Consider the following 20,747-nt stretch of genomic DNA (forward strand, 5'->3'; position numbering starts at 1 on the left):
TCAGAATTTGGAAACTGCTGCTCTAAAGCATTGGTTCTCAACCTTTTTACCTTTGAGACACCCCTGGATAAACTTGTGGCATCCTTATGAAAATGCCAGTTCTTAGTTTTCCCTCTCTTTTTTGCCTGCAGAAATATAAGAGTAGTTTTTCTGTTGCAAAAGACCTCAGAAAGACACAGCTATGGATTTCTGTTTGAAATTTCTGGGTTTTATCCTGTGAATCATGTTTATAAACCTAACAGTGCCAACACTGTATGGCACCCTTGAAAGGATCTCAAGACACACCAGGGTACTGTGGTACCTTGTTTGAGAATCACAGCTCTAAAGGCATCCAGCAGAGCCAAGGACTGGTAATGGACCCAGCCCTGATGAAGCTGTCTCCTGATACAATATAAGGACTAAAAGCTAGGGCTGTGCAAAACGACTGTGTTTCGTTTCGGTTTTAGATTCGGCGTTTTGCATGGACCGTGATTCATTTTGGTGTTTCTGGTCATTATCCTGTTTCGATTTGGCCAAATCTGTTTCAGAGTTTTGACGCTGTTTCAGCGTTTTGGCCATAGGCTATAATGAGGAATCACTAAAATGCCTATAACTTTGTCACTTCTGGCCTGATTCAGATGAAAACTGCAGGAGTGGTAGCGCCTTCTGAGGGCATGAAGCCTGCCAAGCTTCAAGGAGGTGCAGGAGTTTTTGTGAAACTGCACCTCAAACTGTTCAAAACAAAACTAGTATCACTTGCCAGCAGCGGCAGCATGCTGTCATCCCGCACACTGGTCTGGGGGCCTGCGGCCCCCCCGGGAGGAGTCTGGCACAGCCCTGCAGCCCTCCCAGGGGGTGCAGGTCCCCAGATCTGTGTGCAGGATGACATCAGGCTGCCGCTGCTGGCTGAGGCCAGTGCCAGCACTGGGTTCTTCCTGGCGCTTGGTGCAGGCTGCGCCAGGCAGACTCAGGTGCTGGCGCTGGCCCCAGCTGGCAGTAGCAGCATGCTGTCATCCGCATGCTTTGCAGCCAGTGTGGAGCTTTAAAAAAACCCAAACAAACAAAAAACCCCCTGCACTCACCAGCTGCAGCAGTGATGATTGGGGCCTTTGGGGGCCTGTGGCAGAGCCCCTCCACACAGCGAGGGGCAGCCGGGGTAGCAGGGATCACCCCCTCCCAGCTGGTACCCACAGGTGCAGCATGGCTCGGCAGGGTGCTGTGCACTCTCTGGGAGCTGGGGTGGCTCCAGCAGTCATCTGGAGCTCCTGATTTGATTCCCCAGCTCTCTGAATGCTTCCCCCAGCTGTTCCCGGGGGGCATGGGCTCCTGGATCTGCACATGGGGTTTTAGCAGGTTGCTGCTGCTGCTTGGGGAAATAGCCCAGAGCCATCACCATCTCCAGGTGGCAGCAGCAGCTCGTTGTCATCCTGTGCGCAGATCTGCGGGCCCCCAGGAAGAGCTGGGGGAAGCGAGCAGAGAGCTGAGGAAAGATCGGGGAGCTGGGGAATCAACCCAGGAGATAGATGACAATATCAGAGCAGTCTTTCCTTCCCTCTTTTTAGTTTTCGTTTCTCTGCAAGCCTGGCTCCGAAACTCCAAAATTCTCTGACACGTTTCTGAAATGTTTTGGAGCCTTCTGTTTTATTTCAGATTCTCCAGAATGAAATGGCTGCCGAAATTTCACACAGCCCTACTAAAAGCCCCGTTCTAAAAATGGGACTGCAGTTAGTAGCACTTGAATATGCTCCCTATTCAGGATATATCCCAGATAGTTCTTCATGTGTTGGACTCTGGTTGCTCTCTTCTGTATGACTAAGGTCATGTTTCTCAACTGGGAAGTAGATACTCCCTAAGAAGTAGAGAGTTGAGTGCTTAATCTGAATGCAGCATATAGAGCCATCTTGTACAGTCATTTATAACTGTACATACGGAGAAATCAGAATTTTATGCCTATTTGCACAGGTTTAAATAAACTCACAGGGCTCAGGGCCAGAAAGAAGCAGGGATGAGGTTTTTAAGGCCCTGCCAATAAAAATTTAATATGCTGCATTTCATCATTTCCATTATGAATATGCTTAAGGGTTTGTATGCACTCCAGGGGGGCATTCAGGAACCACTCTTTAAGAGATATGGGAACTGATGCTGAGAGATGTCACAGCACTGCCCATATAGGTTCTTACCTTCTGGTAGAGTTCTTGAAATACTTCCACACCCTTACCTGAGGTTCATTATCCAGATCAAAGGCAGTTCTAGCTTTTCTATAGGTTACTGGAATATACCACTCATTTTCCTTCTGAGGTGAATCCCCAATTCCTTAGTGCTCTTGTTAGTTGCTGCTCTAGTCAGTAGTAAGAAGGGTATTTTAAGGTTAGTGCATATCCATAGGCTATTATTGACTGCACTCAAGGAGCAGAAGTGGGTGGGGTAGGCGGTGGGGATGGGAGAGAGAAAGCTTCCATCAGGGGGATTGGAAAGAATCGCTGAATAGATAACACATTGTGGGTCAGATCCATGGTTGGTGCAAGCTGCACTACTCCATTCAAGTCGATGGGGCTACACCAGATAAGAATCTCTACCCCAGTTCTCCCTGTACCTAAAAGCAACATTTCTATGCAAGCATCAAATGATTTCTTGAATAATTATTCAACATTGCAAATAGAACCATTATTGCTTATCAATTACTTTGAATATAGATTGAAAATGTCATTGTGAGTATGGTGAGATCCTCATGTTCTTTTCAGTGACTTTGAAGACATTCAGATTCTGGGCCCTTCTTACCAGTTTTCCTTTGTGTGTGCTCATTAAACTCCTTTCTCCAGGCAGGCGGAAGTAGGAAAACAGTTGTGTTCCTTGTGGGTTGCTTAGAGATTCACATCTTTTGCTCATATATATTTCCTCTGGCATTGTCTCTCTTTCAGATGCTGAGGTACGGGGAAGAGGGTGGGTTGTTTTATGAACTATTAATGGGACTCGGTCAGACCTGCCATCTGTGGCACATGGTAGGCAATTAGAAAATTGCCCTGCATTTTTCATAGCAAAATGTTCAAGAACTGAGCAGCAAGGAGTAGCACAGCTGATGAGGAAGGCAATTTTATTATTTTGGTTTTTCCATTTTGTTGTGCTGCACACTACTGGGTGGGTTTTCAAAGGTGCTGAGCACCCCTTCCTTTCCTCTCTTGTGTCCTTTTGACAAGGTATTTAGCAGAATGCACATATTCATTGGAATCTGATAGGCTGCACCATGAGCACTTCTGCTATGGCCTCAAATTTGTGACCTCTGGGCTATGAACTGTGTGCCTTGGCACCTGCATCATCCTCCTAAGTACCCCTAGTTTTTATTAATTGAGTTGGGAGTTGTGAAAGTCAGCTACTCAGTGTCAGGACACTATCAGGCTGACAAAAATGAAGTGCTGTTTAAATGAGACTAATTATTATATTAGAATAAAAACAATTCTAGAGACCAATGAACAGGAAAGTGATACTTTTCTTTCTAACACCAAGTACCACAGACAAAAAATTGTATTCAATGTCTTCATCAATGACCTGGAAGATGGCATAGAGTGCACCCTCAGCAAGTTTGCAGATGACTCCAAGCTGGGGCAAGTAGTAGATACACTGGAGGGTAGGGCTAGGATTCAGAGCGACCTAGACAAATTGGAGGATTGGACCAAAGGAAATCTCATGAGGTCCAGCAAGGACAAGTGCAAAGTCCTGTACTTAGGACAGAACAATCCCATGAACCAGTACAGGCTGGGGGCTGACTGATGGGTAGTGACTCTGCAGAAAAGGACCTGGGACTTACAGTGGACGATAAGCTGAATATGAGTGTAACAGGAGGGAGGTCAGGGTCGCCATGCTCTCCCCTGCCGCCTCCTTTACCATGCCAAGCTGTCATCTTGAACCGTCCGATTCTCGCCCGCCACCTCTTTGATCTTATATATTTTTATAGGGAGGCTGCCTTCTGTCCTCTTGGCCACGGTTCTCCTGTCACGGTTGTACCGTGCACCCAAGCCTTATGGGCTATGCATGGCTCCTACCGCCTCAATACCACGCCCCAAGCCTCACAGATGTAATGGACGTTATTCTGTCCCTCTCTCTCTCTCTCTCTCTCTGTGCCCTCTCTGGCACTCGGACTCTCCGCAGTCCCGTCTCTCTCCGCGCCCTTCTCTCGGGCCTTCTCAGTAACGCTGCTCTTCTCTAGGGCCTTCCAGTAAGGCTGCCTCCTCTGTGGGGCTCCTCAGTAGTGCTGCGCCCTCTCTGGGCTCCCCACGCCCATACTGGGGCTTTTCAGTCAGGCTGCCCCTTTCCTGGGGCTCACCATGCCCACACTGGGGCTCCTCAGTAATGCTGTCCCCCTCTCCTGGGGCTCTCCATGCCCACACTGGGGCTCCTCAATAATGCTGCCCCCTCTCCTGGGGCTGGGGTCTATGCACCCCAAATGCTGTGCCCTCACAGGCACTGGGGTCCTCGCACTCTGCTGTGAGTCCCCTATGAGGCCTCCTCCAACCCCTAATAGCCTCACCCAAACCACCGGTCTAACAAACAGCAACATAAACACAAACCCTCTGGCTCTAACGTAAAGGGAAGCCGCTTGGCCATAAGAACATTCAAGCCTACCCAGGGATTACTCCATCCCTCAGCAGTGCCAAACGCTGCTCCTGCAGTCAGGCCTCCTTCTCTCCCATGACAGAGCTCCTTCCTCCTGGGCTACTGGCAGGGACCTACCTCTGGCTCCCTGCCTATGCTTTATATAGAAGCCCGGCCCTGCCCCTTCTCATCAGCTGATTAGGCAGGTGTGGGTCGTTATTTCCCACTAGTTACCTCAGCAACTGGCACCTGAGGGATCATCCCGGCTCTCTCAGTAGCAGGCACCTTAGTGCCCTGCTACAATGAGCCAGCAGTGTGTCCTTGTTACAAAGAAGGCTAACGGCATACTGGGCTGCATTGGTAGGTGCGTTGCCAGTAGATCAAGGAAGTAATTATTTCCCTCTATTCAGCACTGGTGAGGCCACATCTGGAGTACTGTGATCAGTTTTGGGCCCCTCTGCAAAAAAGGATGTGGACAAATTGGAGAGTCCAGCGGACGGTGACAAAAATGGTCACAGGGCTAGGGCTCATGACTTATGAGGAAAAACTCTGGGAACTGGGGTTATTCAGTCTAGAGAAGAAGAGACTGAGAGGAGACTTAATAGCAGTCTTCAGCTACCTGAAGTGGGGTTTAAAAGAGGATGTAGGTAGGTATTCTCGGTGGTGGCAGGTGACAGAACAAGGAGCAATGGTCTCGAGTTGCAGCAAGGGAAGTTTAGATTAGATATTAGGAAGAATTTTCTCACTAGAAGGGTAGTAAAACACTGGAACAGGTTACCCAGAGAGGTGGTGGAAGCTCCATGGGGGTTTTCAAAAAACGGCTAAGACAAAGCTTTGGCTGGGAAGATCTAGTTGGGGCTGGTCCTGCTCCGAGCAGGACTGTGAGCTAGACGACCCCCTTCCAACCCTAACTTTCTATGATTAAGTAACATCCTCCAGGAACTCTGTACAGAGGGGCAGCATACCCAGGTGCCTACGCGTAATCTTCCTGATGCGTTGTTTCAACTCTCCTCACTCTCTGGCTCCAGTTGGAGCCAAACCTTGCTTATTGCTCTGAGCCAAACAGCCCTCTTTACATGAGTGATCCAAATTAATTGATATCAGGGATAAATTTAGCTCACTAGAAATTAAGTGCATGACTACATGGTTCTTTTCTTCTTAACCCCAACCTACTCCCCACCCCCAAAAGGTAACTAGGAGTCACGAGTAAGTCTTGATGGTATTTTCATAATGAATGCTATTTGAGTATTTTGAACCTATCTCCTGTTCAAAGAGGTGAAAGCAAGATCTAATGCCTTTTCCATAGAAGATAGGCCTTCATAAATCACTGTGAAAGAGCGATGCCACTGATGCAATACAGATTGGTCAGGACACTGGGAAGAGTGGAGGAACACTTGCTGGCTGCTGCACTAGCATTCTGGTTTTACTTCCTGAGTTCCAAACACTAATTTCAAGGTTCACTGAACAGAGATCCAGCCCCACAGGTGCAAAAGAAGTTCAGGCTAAAGAGGCTTATGTACTATTGAAAGCTAGTTCTTTAATAGTCTTCTTGGTCTGTTGCCAGTTTAACAGATTGGGCTGGTCTCATTTCTAAGGGGAGGAAAAATGGTGTTGTTTTTTTTAAAATAGTAATAATTTAAAATAAAATGAAAATAACTTGGTTTTATATCCTGCTCCTTGTTCATTGTATGTTTCTGGATTCCTTGCTAACTGCTTCCCAGGCTGCTCCAGCTGCTGTGTTCATCTCTGCTTCTGTTCAGTTTTGACTGTATACATTTTTTCTGTTTCTGTGTGGATCTACAAGACTACACAGACCCAAATTTTTCCTCAGTCACCAGCACCAGCTGTTTTTGTCACTTACTAGGTGATAACTAAAGCAAACTATTTTAGGTTGCCCTTTAAAAAGTTTGCCCTTTAGTTTGCCCTTTAAAAAGAATTTAACCCCTTTTGCTATCTCTTAGAGCGGTGATGGCAGAGCGGTTAAGGCATCTTGCTGTGGTTCCATCAGCCTATGTTTGAGCCCACTAAAGACCTGTGCCAAAGGCTGCTCCCCACTGTAAATGGGTCCCAGGTCATTCAGGTCAGGGACTGAAAGGTAGCCAGGTGTAATGTTAACCCCATCACTCCTTTGTGTGTCAGTGGCTATAGAACCTGGTGTCCAATAGACTGGTGAGTCGGGCAGACCCTTAATTCTTTTCGATGGTCTCCAAGGACTTCCCCTGCTCTATAATCAAATAGCACTGAGTGATTTCTTTTGTTTCCTGAAGTAAGTATATTAGGGCTTTAGCCCTGGAAAAACTTAAGCTTTCCTTTATGTGCTGGGGATGCTCCCATCAAAGTCAATGTTGCTACTCCCAGCAGGTGAAGTAAAGTATGCATGAAGTCTTTGGCAGCAGTAGGGTCTTAATTATCTTCAGAAGCCAAGCAAGAGTGTCGCAGGTGACTCTTATCCTGTGTTTCTGGGTCTGAGTCACAGTCTGCTCACTTATATTCGCCTGCCATGCCTCGATAGAAAAGAAACAGGGAAGCTAATTGTTGGAAACTGAAATAACACGAGACTGCGATCACTTCCCACAGATGGAGTCTCTTCACAGGGCTCTGCCTCCCCTATACCCTGTCCTCGCCTCCCCTATACCCTGTCCTCACCACCCCGTATGGTGGACGTAAGATTTTTCCACAACACCTGCACTTTGAGTAATCCGCTAGGGAGCAGATCCTGGCCAACCAGCCCCATGCCCTCTCAGGATCCACACTTTCTTTCACAAATTCAAAGTCCAGATAACTGCTTACTGTGAGCCTCCCTGCCAGCACCCCTTTTCTCCCCAGTCAGCTCTGGTAAAATACTTCATAGGGGTCTCTGGGATCAAATCTTATAAGCAGTCTTACCACAAGTCCAACATCCTGACCCTGGGACTACTGGTCACAGTTCCTTATGCTGGCTATCCTCCACCAGCTGTCTGCTATCCTGACCCCAATGTTTCTTTAGCCCGATGTCTTCCTCGAACAAGCATCCATCCTTAAATTGCATAGCCCCAAGGCCCTTATTCACTGCTGTTAGGCCTATTTCTGTTCCTCTGCACAGGTCCACATCACTCCTGACTAGGAGATAGTACTCTCTGTTCCCTCTCCAGGGAAGAGTGTGCATTTGCCCTCATACCTTTAAATGAGCCAGCTCCTGTGCTGTTCAGTTGCTGTTGGCTCCTTGTCCCACATGATTCTCGGTAGCTGGGTGATCTTCCACTCTGAGCTTCAGATATTTCTAGGTTAACCCCAGATCATTTCTCATGGCTGCCGTGCACAGCTGCAAACCCTCTCAAGTTGGCAAGTGGGTCAGGCTGGCCCCTAAGGCTGTCCCACTTATCCTAAGAAAGGGATCAATTCTCCATGGCCCATGGTAAGTTTCCCAGTGAGGAAAATGGGGTCTTGGTGCCAATTTATGGCCCAGAAAGCAACAAGCCCAGTTATCACTACGCTCCCGCATATAATGGGGTCTGGGAAACCGCTTTCTATTGCAAAGAGCATATTTAAAAAATAATATTTCAACCAGGATAGCTAATGAGTCTAGAAGAGGTGGAAGCGATTGCATAGAATAAGAGGAAGAAGCTATTAATCAACTTGTAACTTAGCCATAGATTTTACAAGTCTGAAATTACTAGTTGCAAAGATTAGGCAGATGAACAATGTGGAGGTGTAGGATGGCCTTAGCCGAGTATCTAATTTGCATGCAAATGGGATCACACAAATTATCTTAATTACCTTCCTCCAATGGAAATTAATTCTGTGTCTGCTTATTCACCAGCAAAGGAGGAAATATCAGAGATTTATATACACAAAATGACCATGTGAGGAATCATATGCTACTGGCATCAAGTTGAAAACTAAATGATGAATCTCTCAGTGGCTACATCATTTGCTGTTGTATTATCAACAAATAAGCGAGCTAGTGGGATTTTCAAGTAAAATTGGGTGTTTCAACCCCATTGCAATTCATATCCCTTGCAAGTTTAAAGGGGTTTTGGTACCAAAGGGATCTAGGCTCTCTTGGAAGAAAATGTCTGTGTAATAAGAAAGTATGCTGAATACCTGCTGTTATTTCTGACACCTCAGGTACATACAGAGCCTGATTCTAATTCTTATTCTTCTCAAAGCAATCTGAGTTCTACCATTGACTGAAGCAGGTTTAGACACATGTTGGACACATACAATCCATTATTAGATCCAAAAAAATAGTCTTTGCCAACTTTAAATACAAATCTAGAAATACATCTCTTCAGATTATAAGTGCTTGAGGGCTGAGTCCTGATCCTGACCAAGGCTTTAGGGCACATGCTGAGCCTAAATATATCATAAGAAAGTGTCTAATGTAAAGCAGAAAGAACAGAATTGAAGAACATTCTTGAATGTTGTCACTTTTTACTAAGGTACCTACCATAAATTCATTGGTTAGAATATTTACAGAAAGTAAGTACAAAGTAGGCACAAATACCAATATCTATCAATATGTTCAAACCCGTTGTTAGCCCAAAAGTGCATTACTACCCATATTACATCCTTATTGCATTGCAGTGGTATGGCACATAGTGAAGGTACATCATACACGAGCATAAAATAATAGGAAAACAGGTCTGGAAGGGACCTGAACAGGTCTAGCTAAACCCCCTATTCAAGGCAGGGCTATCCCCATATAAATCATCCCTTATGTATATGAAAGAATATAGAACAACAAGAGTGTGGACTGTCCAAAGCGGGAGGGTGGCTGGGGGAAGAATTGCGTCAAACGATGAAACCATGTCATAATCTCAAGGAGAAAAGAGGGTAAAGTTTAAGAATGTCATAAGTAGCATTAAGTTACAATTGGCCAATAGGCCCAAATAATTGCAGAATATCACATAATTAGGGTTTATTAATCTCCACTGAATATAATGGGTCACTGTGTGTACAAGTGAAAAAAAAGTACAGTGGTGGTCGTCAGCTGCTGTGATTAACCAAGACATGTGGTAACCAAGGTTTAGACATCTAGGATGTTTGTGGGGAAAAATATGACAAATAAATGTGTTATAGGCCACTGTTTCAGAAGTTCATGTTTGCAGTGCAGACAGGCAGAGGGATCCTTAGCAATGTGCTCTCAAACTTACATAAGCCAAGTCTCCTTTTTGTTTTCACTGCTGGGTTATTGATTCAGAGGTGTGCATTTATTCTGATGTGCTTCCATATGCTTTTGATCTATACACTTCTTTTTCCTTCCAGACCATCTGTTGTTCTTGTGCTTCATTCTACTCAGTTTTTGTTACGCTCCCATCTTGCAGTGTAATTCTTTCACAGTGTCTTCAGCACTGGAAGTCTTATGAAGCTACATGTTGCGGTCAACATCAAAGCACAGCCATCGAATTCCTATTTGTTGTAAATGACGCCACAGTGGTTCTCTGCCAACTTCAGGGTATGGCACTGCCATTTCCATTACTGCTATAATTTTAAATAAATGAAAATAGAGGAAGGAATTGTCTCAACAAGCTGCATGTGAAAAGGTGGCAATGTGCCTTGATTTCTCCAGCTTATTTCACATTTTTGCCAGGTAGAGGTGAGGGTAGGGGACAGTGTTTAGAGTTCAGATATTGCATTTGAGGCTGAATCGGAGGTGAATTTAGAGTCCAGGTTTGATGGTGTTGAAATCCAACAAGTTATTAGCCTAGCTCCTGGGATCAGCTGTTCTCACAAGACTGTTGCCAGCTCAGGCTGAAATCTTGTGAGACTGCCTACCTATCCTTGTGAGACTTGGGCTGCAATCAAACCAGAACTTATAAATCCCTCAATTTGGATCTGGACCAAATCACCAGAGACTGAAACAGGATCCACATCGTTTCCCATCACCTGAGATGTGTAAAGGCCCACAGTCAAAACTGTATTTTGGACTGTGTCTAATTTTAATTATAGCAGTCGTCATGAATTCATAGCCTGTGGTCTCCAAAGATCCTGCTTTCCCCATCTGAGTTAATGCAAGTCAACAGTAGCTGAGCAGCATTTAATGACGCCAGTTGTTACCACGATTGCTTTCCCACTGAGTGCTTTCACGAGGCTTATAAAATGATATTGTGCTGGCTACGGCTAAAAATCACAAATGTTTACTATCATTATTGTTACACTGTATCTCTTTCTGCTGTTATGAATCTCAGATAAATGGATTTCAGTTATAAAAGAGGATGATGGTTCTTTTCAAGTGTCTGGAGGCTACTTTCAATAGAGTTTTTTACAATAGAACAGCAATGGAAATATACTTCCTGTGCATGAACATGCAAAATGCTTTCTGCATGATGCTACTTTAAAATGTAAGTTTGAAGAAAAAGACCCAGCAGCATTCAACATGATGGCTTACCCACTGTGATACATATTAATTGCTGTTCCTGAGAGTGATGAGACTTTGCTACTACATGATTTGCCTGAGAGAGAAAAAAAAATCTTAATAAGTCAGATATTGTAAGGCAGTTATCTTAGTCACACTCTAAAAGCTTTCTCCCATTTAGTTTTTCTTATCATATTGTATCATAATGATGATCATTTTCCCTCTTGCATACTCTGTGCAGTGTCTGCTGTAGTTTATAACAAAGACTTTGAAAGTTTGTCTTTGAATTGTACTACTTTTCTGACCAAATATAGTAACTAATATTCTGTAGCTATTATGCCCTGCACCTGTGTGTTTGTGGGTATTTTAATAACACTCGACCTGCCTAAGCATTTAGTGCATGTTCCAAAGCACGTTCATGCCAAATGGGACTCCTTACACTGAGTTTGAATCAGGCCATTAGACACCAGCATGATGTTTTGGAGCAAAGGAACAGTGAGTCCGAGTGACAGTTTGAGCCCTGCATCTGTGGGGAACTAGAAATATCAAGGAGTTGATCCCGCCTGTTTTGCAGAAGGGGTGGGGCTTGCATAATGCGTTTGAGTCCAGGGAGTTGGTTTGGATTCACTTTACAGTCTTGAAGGAAGTTGCCTACACTTCCAGGGCTGTATTCTTTATCTGCTGCTCCTGAAAGGGTAGGGAAGGAAAGGAAAAGACAGTCCTGCATCAAAGGATGTATGGCTGAGAGCATCTTCAAATCCCCACATGGACCAGGTAAGTAACTAAACTTTGATTCAGTGTCTGGACAGATGAAGCTCCCTCTATCCTTTGCTTCTCTATCCTTTGTAAGGCAAGCCCAGCATTTCTTTGCAAAAGCTATCAACCTTATCCAAAGCCAGTAGCCTGTCACTGGGTATTAAAATAGTCTCTTCTGTCAATCAACCTTTCGATCATAAAAAAAACCCCTTTCTTATCTGTAGCAGCTGGTGGTGTGAATTCTTGCCACTGAGCACAGTAATGTGCTCAGTATTCCCCTTTAGTCCCTGGAAGCCCCCAATAGAAGTCCCTGAGAATTTGAAATAATAATCAAAGGATGTGTGACCGTTTAGGATTGCAGACCCTAGGATCTACTGGAAATTGCTCACATTTCAGTTATGTGCAGTATATTTGATATTAAATGTATAATGTATATAGCTGTAAAATGTATGTAAATGTATAATGTATATAGCTGTAAAAAGATTTACCAGGTTGTTAAACAATTTTAATTTGCACTACTTTAACAGCAAATAAAAATAATTGCTGGTTTTGAGTATCCATTTCTACTTTAAAAAAAATAAAGCAAAAATAAAACATGTAAGCTCAGTGAGTAAGAATTGTCAGGGGCTGATATTAAACCTAATATGATACCAACCTACACAGCAAAGGCCGCTGTTACCAACTTTGCTGTTCAGAGCATTCTGACTTTTCTTTTATTGATTGAAAGAGTGGTGTTGGGGGAGTCCGTGGAAACAACATAAAGGTACAAATTCTATTCTCTGCTACAACAGTAAAATTTTACTAACGTCACTGGAGTTGCAGCCATGAACTCCGTTTTTCCAGACCAAAGAAATTAGACTGTATTCGGCAAATGCATGTTAAGATAGAGCTTTACTGGTTCTCAAAACTGCTTCTGTAGTCTAATTTTCTCACTGAATGAACAGCCTTTAAATCTGACTCTTTAGTTGGAGAGGTTTCAGATCTAGTAAGTTCTCTGGTTCTCCAGCTCTCGTCACTTTAGATATGAATGAACAAATGGAACAGTTGTCAAGGACACCAGTTGCAGGGAAAAAACATGTTGCTTTTGTAGCAAACGCTGTGCAGCAAGGAAATGTTCTTTTACTGTGGCCAATCAGGAGAGAAGAATTGCAAATTTTGGGAATTGGTAGAGAGTACAGCATGGGCTCTCTGTTAAACAAGACAGTGGTTTTCAGTCGTTTTTCATTTGCAGACCCCTAAAATTTTTTGAATGGAGGCACAGACCCTTTTGAATTGTAAATATGGGTATTCACATACTTTTGATTGATCGTAGTTATCTTTTGCGGACCCCTTAGACATAGTTTGTAGACCCACGGGGGTCTGCAGACCACAGGTTGAAAACCATTAAAATAAGACATTGAGGATACTTGCTATAGATATTTAAGGCTTTTCTGTGTATCATAAAATTGCATATGTGCTTTTTCAGCAAAATAAAATTCTACTATTTTTTTTTTTACTTGGCTCTAAGCTAGGGACAGACATTCAAAAAGCCTGAGCCTGAATTGATTCAATCTTTGCAGGTTAGTCTAACCTGCTTAGATTGAATCAGTTTGCAACTGTACAGACATTCCCTCTGGACTGAGGAAATGCACATGCCTGCAGTGGCTCAGACTAGAAACCAGGGGGTGCTAGAGCAGCCCTCTTTTCCCTTCAAATTCCCTTCAACAGTGCTGAGCTGGGGGGCAGGGGGCATAGCCAGGCCCTGGCAGGAAGCTCTGATTAGGGAGGGGTGTAAACCCCTACCCTGCCTGCATAGTCTCAGGCTTTTCCTAGCTCGCTTCTGCAGGGGTGGGAGTGTTGCCAGACCCCAGCCCTGGGCTAGCACTCTGAGGCAAAAGGGGGAGAGGGGTGCAGTGCATGCATCTGTTAATGATATTGAACTTTTCAATCTTCCTCTCCCTGCTTCATACTGCAAACCTGACAGGCGAGGGAGCCAGCAGGGAGCTGATAACACAGCATTTATCAGCCCATCAGGAAATCAAAAGCCTCTCTCATTAGTTCAAGCTCTTCTTAAACAGCTTTTTTCCAAGGAAGGGACAGAGGAACACTACCAGCTGACCTGTTGATTAGCTCCAAAAAGTCCTAAGTGGATACTGTCTGCCTGTCCCAGTGAAATTGGAGACACACACAGAGCCACCTCTCAGCATTAGTTTGCATACTACATGTCTAGGGTCTGTGGGGCTGGGGTCCATGCTGTGGGAGAGGGGAGGGAGGCAGGGTGGACTCCTGCTGGAGCAGAGACCAGGCAGACCCTGCTGTGCCTGCAATCCCCACCGGAGCTCTGCCTAGGGAGCAGTCCGGAGCAGAGATCCCAGCCCAACCCAGCCCTGGGCTGCAAAGCATCTGGGATGCTGGGGGACTCTGATTTTACTTTAACCAGGAAGGGGTCTGGGACAGACATTGCATAAACTGGTTTGACCCAAATCAGTTAAGTCTGATACTACATTCAACCAAGTTTATCTTAAACCAGTTTCAGCCATTTTGAAACTGGTTTATGTGAACTGAACTTCTGTTCTGTTACAGGTTTAAACCAGTTTCTGATTATCTAAACTGGTTTATGTGTAATGTTTGTCCCTAGCCCTGGAGATAAGGGAGGGTGCAAGCTTTGTTTTACTTTGCTGCCAGCATACTTGTAAATCCCACTCTTCTTCTTGGCTCACTGTTGAGGCATAGCTGAACGATAAAGGAGTCTTCTTGGGACTTCTGGTTTTTAGAACACAAATTGGGCCTGTGATACAATTGTAGGAACATTTTCATAGCGTAGCTTCACTGGACATTGTTAAAACTTAAACTGTGTTATACAAAACATATGGGACTGATTCTGCTCTAAGTATGTACTGGCTTGGAGGTGTGGTATAAATGGTATAAGGCAGGCATTTGCAGCCTACAGTCTATGGGCCAACACTGGCCTGGCAAGCAATTGTATTTGACCTGCAAAGCCAGGATATCAGCATCAATGAAGCAGGCATGCGGGGACAGAGGGCTGCTGGCTTGGAAGTGGTAGTCTACTTTTGGACCTGGCTCTGTTAATTCATCCCACCGTTTCTAAGAGATTGCCAACCCCTGATATCCATTAAAGTGGCATTCTGGCAGCTAGAGATCTCTTGAAATGTAGCATGATGCTATCCAGTAGCTATTTAATGATATATTTGTAGGTTGTAATGATTTATACCAGTCTCCTTGGGATAATGTATTTGTAGTAATTTCCTTTAGATAAATTAAGCTAATTAATAAGCCCCAATTAAATGACACTGTTGGGTACTAAGGTTTAGTCCTGCTTGGTGTGCAAATCCATGTTGAGAGAAAACACTAGAATTTACCCTTCCAAAGACTCTAATTGTGACACTCTTCAAAGTTGAATGATAAATTAACAGTCACAAAATAAACATATTTGAAAGACTGTCAAGACAATATTAGTTCATTCATATGATTTTGTTTCAGTGCAGTGCTTTGTGTAGCTTGGGTATATGGGAATGTTTTTGTTTGGTTTTTTTAACCATAATTGCTTTATATCAGATTGCAATAGAGCATTTTTATACTAATACCTTTCTGAGTGGAGTAAGCTGCTCTGTGCTCATCACAAAAATAGTGAACGTTCTAGGAGTTAGGAGTCGTGTCAATAGACTGTCTTTGATTATAAGACTTATAATACGGACTTATTTTCCTGTCCCACTTAAGGAGGCTGAAGGTACTGCTCTCAAATACCAAACATTTGGAATTTTAGAGCTGTCAAAGTGATTAGTCTTTAGAGGAAATTGATGATTCACTGCAGAGGCATTGTAACTGGAGAAGGTTTTCATCCTAAACCTGGAGATAGTCCAGAGGTTTGAGACATTCTGGCCATCTTAGGACCTTTTGTCAACCCTTCTTTAGGCTGTTTCCCAGCTTTTCTTTTTTTACTCTTTTTTTTGTCTTCCCTTCATAAGAATAATTTAGAAAACTGATGGAAATGTTGAAGCTTCAGCTTAAATGATTTAAAACTTCAAATGGTTTTTCCTGGAATATTACCAAGGGTTTACATACCTGAGGAGTATTAGAGAGAGCTTGCCAACATGTTGAATGCCAGTGAGATTTTGTATTGTACGCCAGCAGAAAATATTTCTGGTTACTATGGTACCTATGGTTATATAACAAGAATTTGCTCCATGAAGCTAAGCTTGTTATAGGCAATGGTACCATGGGACAAAAAGGGGGAGTAATTCTGACACTTCTATTTGTATTATGTACAGAACCACTTCTATTTGCTTTTATTCTGAGGGGTAACTTAGCAAAGGGGCATCATCCCTTGCTGGGAATGTTCCTTCTTTTTCCATGTGAAAGGCACCAGGTGAAAAACTGAGTTCTGTTTGCCCTGGTTATATAGAAAAGTGGGAGAAATGAACCCACAAAGGTTATATCATTTCTCTGTCTCACGCTGTCAGGCTGTGAGCATATTTTGCCTATGGACTATATGCGTCTCTAATTTTATTTCTCTAAAGGACTTGTTTTTTTAAAGTATGTACGTACCCATTTTAGCTACATAATGCTATAGAACAGGAGTGTTGAAGATCTGGCCCACAAGCTGAATCCAGCTCCCAGTGCCGGCCCTGGGTCTCAGTTGACCCGCAGCCAGGACTTGCCAGACAGGGCCCAGTGCAACCCACCCTGCGTGTGACACTCCTGCAAGGCCAGTCTGGGGAAGTCCCCCGCATGTCAGATCCAGCATGCATGGCATCTGCTCTATCTGGTATAGGACACAAGTCACACACAGCACCAGCTCCAGCCAGTCCAGAGCAGGTGGTGTGTGTGGTACAGTCCTGGACCAGCCATGGAGGGTTCTGGATCCAGCATGCAGGAGTGGGGAGGCCTGTGGGCTCAGTCTGGCCCATAAGGCTAACCCTATGGCATTCATCTGGCCTGTGAACTGGTCCGTCACCACTTATCTGGCGCCTGGGGCCAAATGACATTTGTCACTGCTGCTATAGGAGAAAATTTCAGGTTGGCAGAAAGCAATTGCCCAAGCAGAAAGTTAGCCAAGACAGTAGGGCTGAGGGCTGGATTACCTCTAATGACCACACAAGTTCACGAATGATAAATGTACCCGACATACTTAATTGATATCCACTCTTTGATTATATTTGAGATTTTATTGCAGGAGATGGAGTGAATGCAATTTAAATGTTTTCCTCTGTGGGTCACATGGGAACTTTGGTTATTATGTTATATTTTATAATGCATCACGCACCAGCAGATACTACTAACAAGAGGTTAGTTTCATGGACCTGCTAACGTTGTTCCTATAAAATAGGAATGTATTATGTGCGGAACCAAACAGCACCATTCAGTTTGCATTCCCACTAACCTCCCCACCCTTCAAACAATTGTAAATAAAACGTCAATTGCTTAGAAGTTTAAATATAACATCCTACTCTCTGGAAGGTAAAAGCCACAGCTTTGATTTTACCCTGAAATATCTCCACAGCTTTCAAAATCCACATCTTTCTTAAATTACACCATGCTAGCATCTAGCAAAGAGCTCAGCGTGTCACCAGATACAGGCCAGCACATGCAATAATATGCCAATGTAAGCTGAGATGTAGATGAAGGTGGAGTCTGCTTTCCTCTCTTACATACAACATGTACATACTTCTGGACTCTACTGAGGTCCTGGGCCACCTTTTCACTTCAGATCAAGATTTGCCTTCAGGCAACCAAGGTCTAGAGTAACCTTCTCATGTCACAGTCTCAGCTTCCAAAGTTTACCTTGAGTATATAATGCTTCATCCCTCAACGACTAGTTCCTGATATTAAGTATAAGCATGTTAAATACAATATCTGTAGTGAAGAAGCTTGAATTCTTGGACCTTTGACCTTCCAAACTGTACATATATTTTCTTTTTTTCCTCTAAACCTTTTTCCTAGTTTCTTGTTTAGTATTTGCTTGATAGGTGGCTACATTACTGCTCACAGATGGTTGTTGACAGAGGTGTTATCCAAATCACAAGGATAGGGACAACATACAATTTAATCAGAACACTAGCCAAATCCTTTCTCCCTTTCACAGGCACCAACTCACAAACTTTGCCAATTAACTTAGGAGTGAGTGTGGTTTGGAAGCTGCTCATTTAAGCAGAGCTGGATGAAACTTTTGGACTAATTGTCTGTTTGCAGAAAAATGCATTGATTTGCAATGACCTCTGCAGCATTGCAGTGGCCTGGTAGTGAAAACCTGCAGTTTTGCAAATTGATTATTTTTTAAATCATGGCTAGTATAGCGTTGTGGAAATGCTGTTGCAGGGCAAAGGAATTGATGCTTGGGACATGCCTGCTTATTAGTCAGCTGTACTAACTGTGACCCAGTAGGGGCTGCTGTTTTTGAAAGTGAGGCTGATTTCCCAGAACAGTATAATTGGATGCTACATGAAAAATCAGATCTCTGGAAAAGTGCTTAGATGGACAGAGAAAGACATTTCTGAACAGAAACATAGGGCAAATGTTCTATTAATATTTATGATTATTGCTGAAGGGCTTAGAGGCCCCAACCAGGGTCCTGACATCAGTGCTAGTTTGATTTTTTGTATCTGTTAGGGAGGATGATAAATGTATGCAGGGACAAATGCACAAACCCCGTCCGTGTAGGGGACCCACATAGAGACCCAATAAGAGTCTGCTCAGGTGCCACCTTTCCCTGCAAATGAGCATCTGTACAGCCAGACACTTGGGCTGACAAGGCTGCTGTTTACCAAAAAAACACAAGTTTTGTTTCACTGTCCTCGTACCCTACATTCCTCCTTTTTCTTTTGCCATATGCTAAGGTTTCAAGTCATTTGGGGGAAGAAAGGGGTGGGGGCAGGGTCGCTTTTAGGTTACACTTGTGTCCAAGCTATGCATACTATTAAATATATATTGAATATATACTGTGTGTGTGTATCGGTCTGTATCTAGATGTGTATATATAATATTACTCATCTGCCACTGCTAGAACAGTTCTCCTGAGCAGAGTCAGCATGAAGTAACAAAAAATGCGTTGGAGATAATAGGCCTGACCTTCAGTGTATCCTAAGTCCCAGGACGAAAAGCATGGTCTTTGTTCATTTCAGTGCTTCTTTTGTCTATTAAATCCTTGGTCCCCCTTCCTGGGAACAGAATGGCTTCCATTAATCACCCAGTGACTATGCAGACTGAAAAGAGGCCAGAGGGCAAGAGGAAAAAGGATGCTTAGATTCCTTTATCATAAAAGTTGGGGTTTTTTTCTCTAGAAGTCTGACCACTGATGCAGACTTAAATTGTGCCCTGGCTGAAAGGAGACCATTAACCCTTTAACTCCTTTCCCATCCCAGTCATTTACCTAATTTTCCCTTGTAGGTTTAAAGCTAAGAGGTCTCTTCAGAGTTTATTTTTCTCAGTCCGTTTCAGGCAGGTATTGAAAACACTTGCTACAGCTTCTTGTGTACTCTACCATTGACAAATCTGCACACGTATCAGTTTCCCACCAATGTAGTTCCACTGACATTAATGGAATAACTTCCTGTTTATACCTGTGCGAGGGAGAAAGTTGGACTCTTTGTGCAGGAGGCCCAGAAGCCATTGCAGAGAGTGAGGACTGCATACTTTAGATTTTTATCACAAAAAAATGAAAGGCAAGGGAACTTGATAATGCTCCTGTCTGCATTATCAAGCAACCTCTCGACTGAACCCTCTAGAACAAAGAACACATCATGAAGACAAAAGCAAAGGCGAGCACTCATAACAACATTTTATATAAGTTCACCAACTCAAAATGGGGAGGTAACCCCTCAACCATCCAAACCACTGCTCTGGCTCTCAGCTTTTCCTCTGGTGAGTATGCATGTCTTGTATAGAAGAGATCTTTTCATGCTAAGTGCCTTGACCTGATCCTGAATGATAGGTGCTGATGCATCACGGGATGTCTGACGCCTACCAGCCTAAACAGCATGTACCTGCTGGCTGGCATCATTCTCCCTAACATCAGAACAGCAGCAGCTACTGTGAGACAGTAGTTATATGGCCATGCCACAGCACACAAATATCTGAAATCATGTAGGAGCTTCCTCACTAGCACCCAACCTCTCGTTACCACACCCAAGGAGATGTGACTACAAATGTGGAACGAGAGGCTGAAGAAAATACCTGACAGTGGAAAAATGGACAGTCCATTGGATGAATCTTTACCACCAGGGGTTGATGAACCATGGCCAAGGTGGTGATGTCTCATCTGTCAGACACTCCAAGGAACTAATGAAGAAGTGGGGCTATCATTGGTTCAACCACCTGTGACCGTGGCACAGAGCCTCAGACCATGCCATACCTGCTGCAATGCCCGCTACTTGAAAGCACACGTACAATGAAAGATTTTGCTAAGTACAATAAACAAACACGAACATTTGTAACAAAAAGGTCAAATGCAGTGTAGAGACATGAGAAGAAGACTGGGGCTTTCCTACACCAAAGGGATCTTGTCGTACTTGGGAATTCCACAAGACAAATTATGGAGTGGGAGGAGAAGCCAAGATGCCTATTCCAGCTCCTAGACAGTGACGGCTTCCCCACTCATTGGCTGCTGTACATACATGCATACCAGCTCTGAGTAAGGCCTGGCTCGCTTGCTCGGTGTATTGAATGACTCTGCCAGCTACAGTTGTACTTAGACGTGTTCCAGTTCAAATACTTGCCTGTTTTGTTTATGAAAAAGCTCCACTGAACTGATACAAGAGAGAAGCAGAGATGCCAGGACCCCCCTCCTCTTTATAGCACCAAAAAAACACAACTTCCTGAGCTCTAAAGGGGAGTGATTTTGAAATTCCTAGGTGTTTCCATGACTGTGACAAGTTAGCTGACTTGTCTCAGAGAATATCTCCTACGCAGACTGTTCTTTTTATGGAAGGAAGTAGAAAAATTGAGGTTATATGCTTCCTCCCCTTTGACTGTAGTTCTGCAGGGAAAGCAAATCGTTTCAATTCCATGGCTAGCCTTTGTAGGGCCAGACTTACCACATGGGGTGATTGTCGATATAAGTTAATGTTAATGCCTAACAACCTTGACAGTGCCC

The 20,747-nt window shown here is 43.9% G+C and overlaps 1 protein-coding gene across 4 annotated transcripts in view; it reads left to right on the plus strand.

Annotated features, from left to right (window-relative positions):
- Positions 1-20,747, plus strand: part of ACSL6 (acyl-CoA synthetase long chain family member 6) — a 120,145-nt gene that overhangs the window by 41,927 nt on the left and 57,471 nt on the right. Inside the window, exon 1 of one of the 4 annotated variants that reach the window (XM_019478641.2) lies at positions 11,527-11,677. The exons of the other annotated variants lie outside the window; for them this stretch is intronic. Within the exon in view, the coding sequence (XP_019334186.1) occupies positions 11,641-11,677 (37 nt within the window). The 5' untranslated portion in view covers positions 11,527-11,640. Of the gene's footprint in view, positions 1-11,526; positions 11,678-20,747 lie in introns of those variants that run through there. 4 annotated transcript variants of the gene reach the window in all.

This window comes from Alligator mississippiensis, chromosome 9, assembly GCF_030867095.1.
Source record: "Alligator mississippiensis isolate rAllMis1 chromosome 9, rAllMis1, whole genome shotgun sequence".
Taxonomy (NCBI): domain Eukaryota; kingdom Metazoa; phylum Chordata; order Crocodylia; family Alligatoridae; genus Alligator; species Alligator mississippiensis.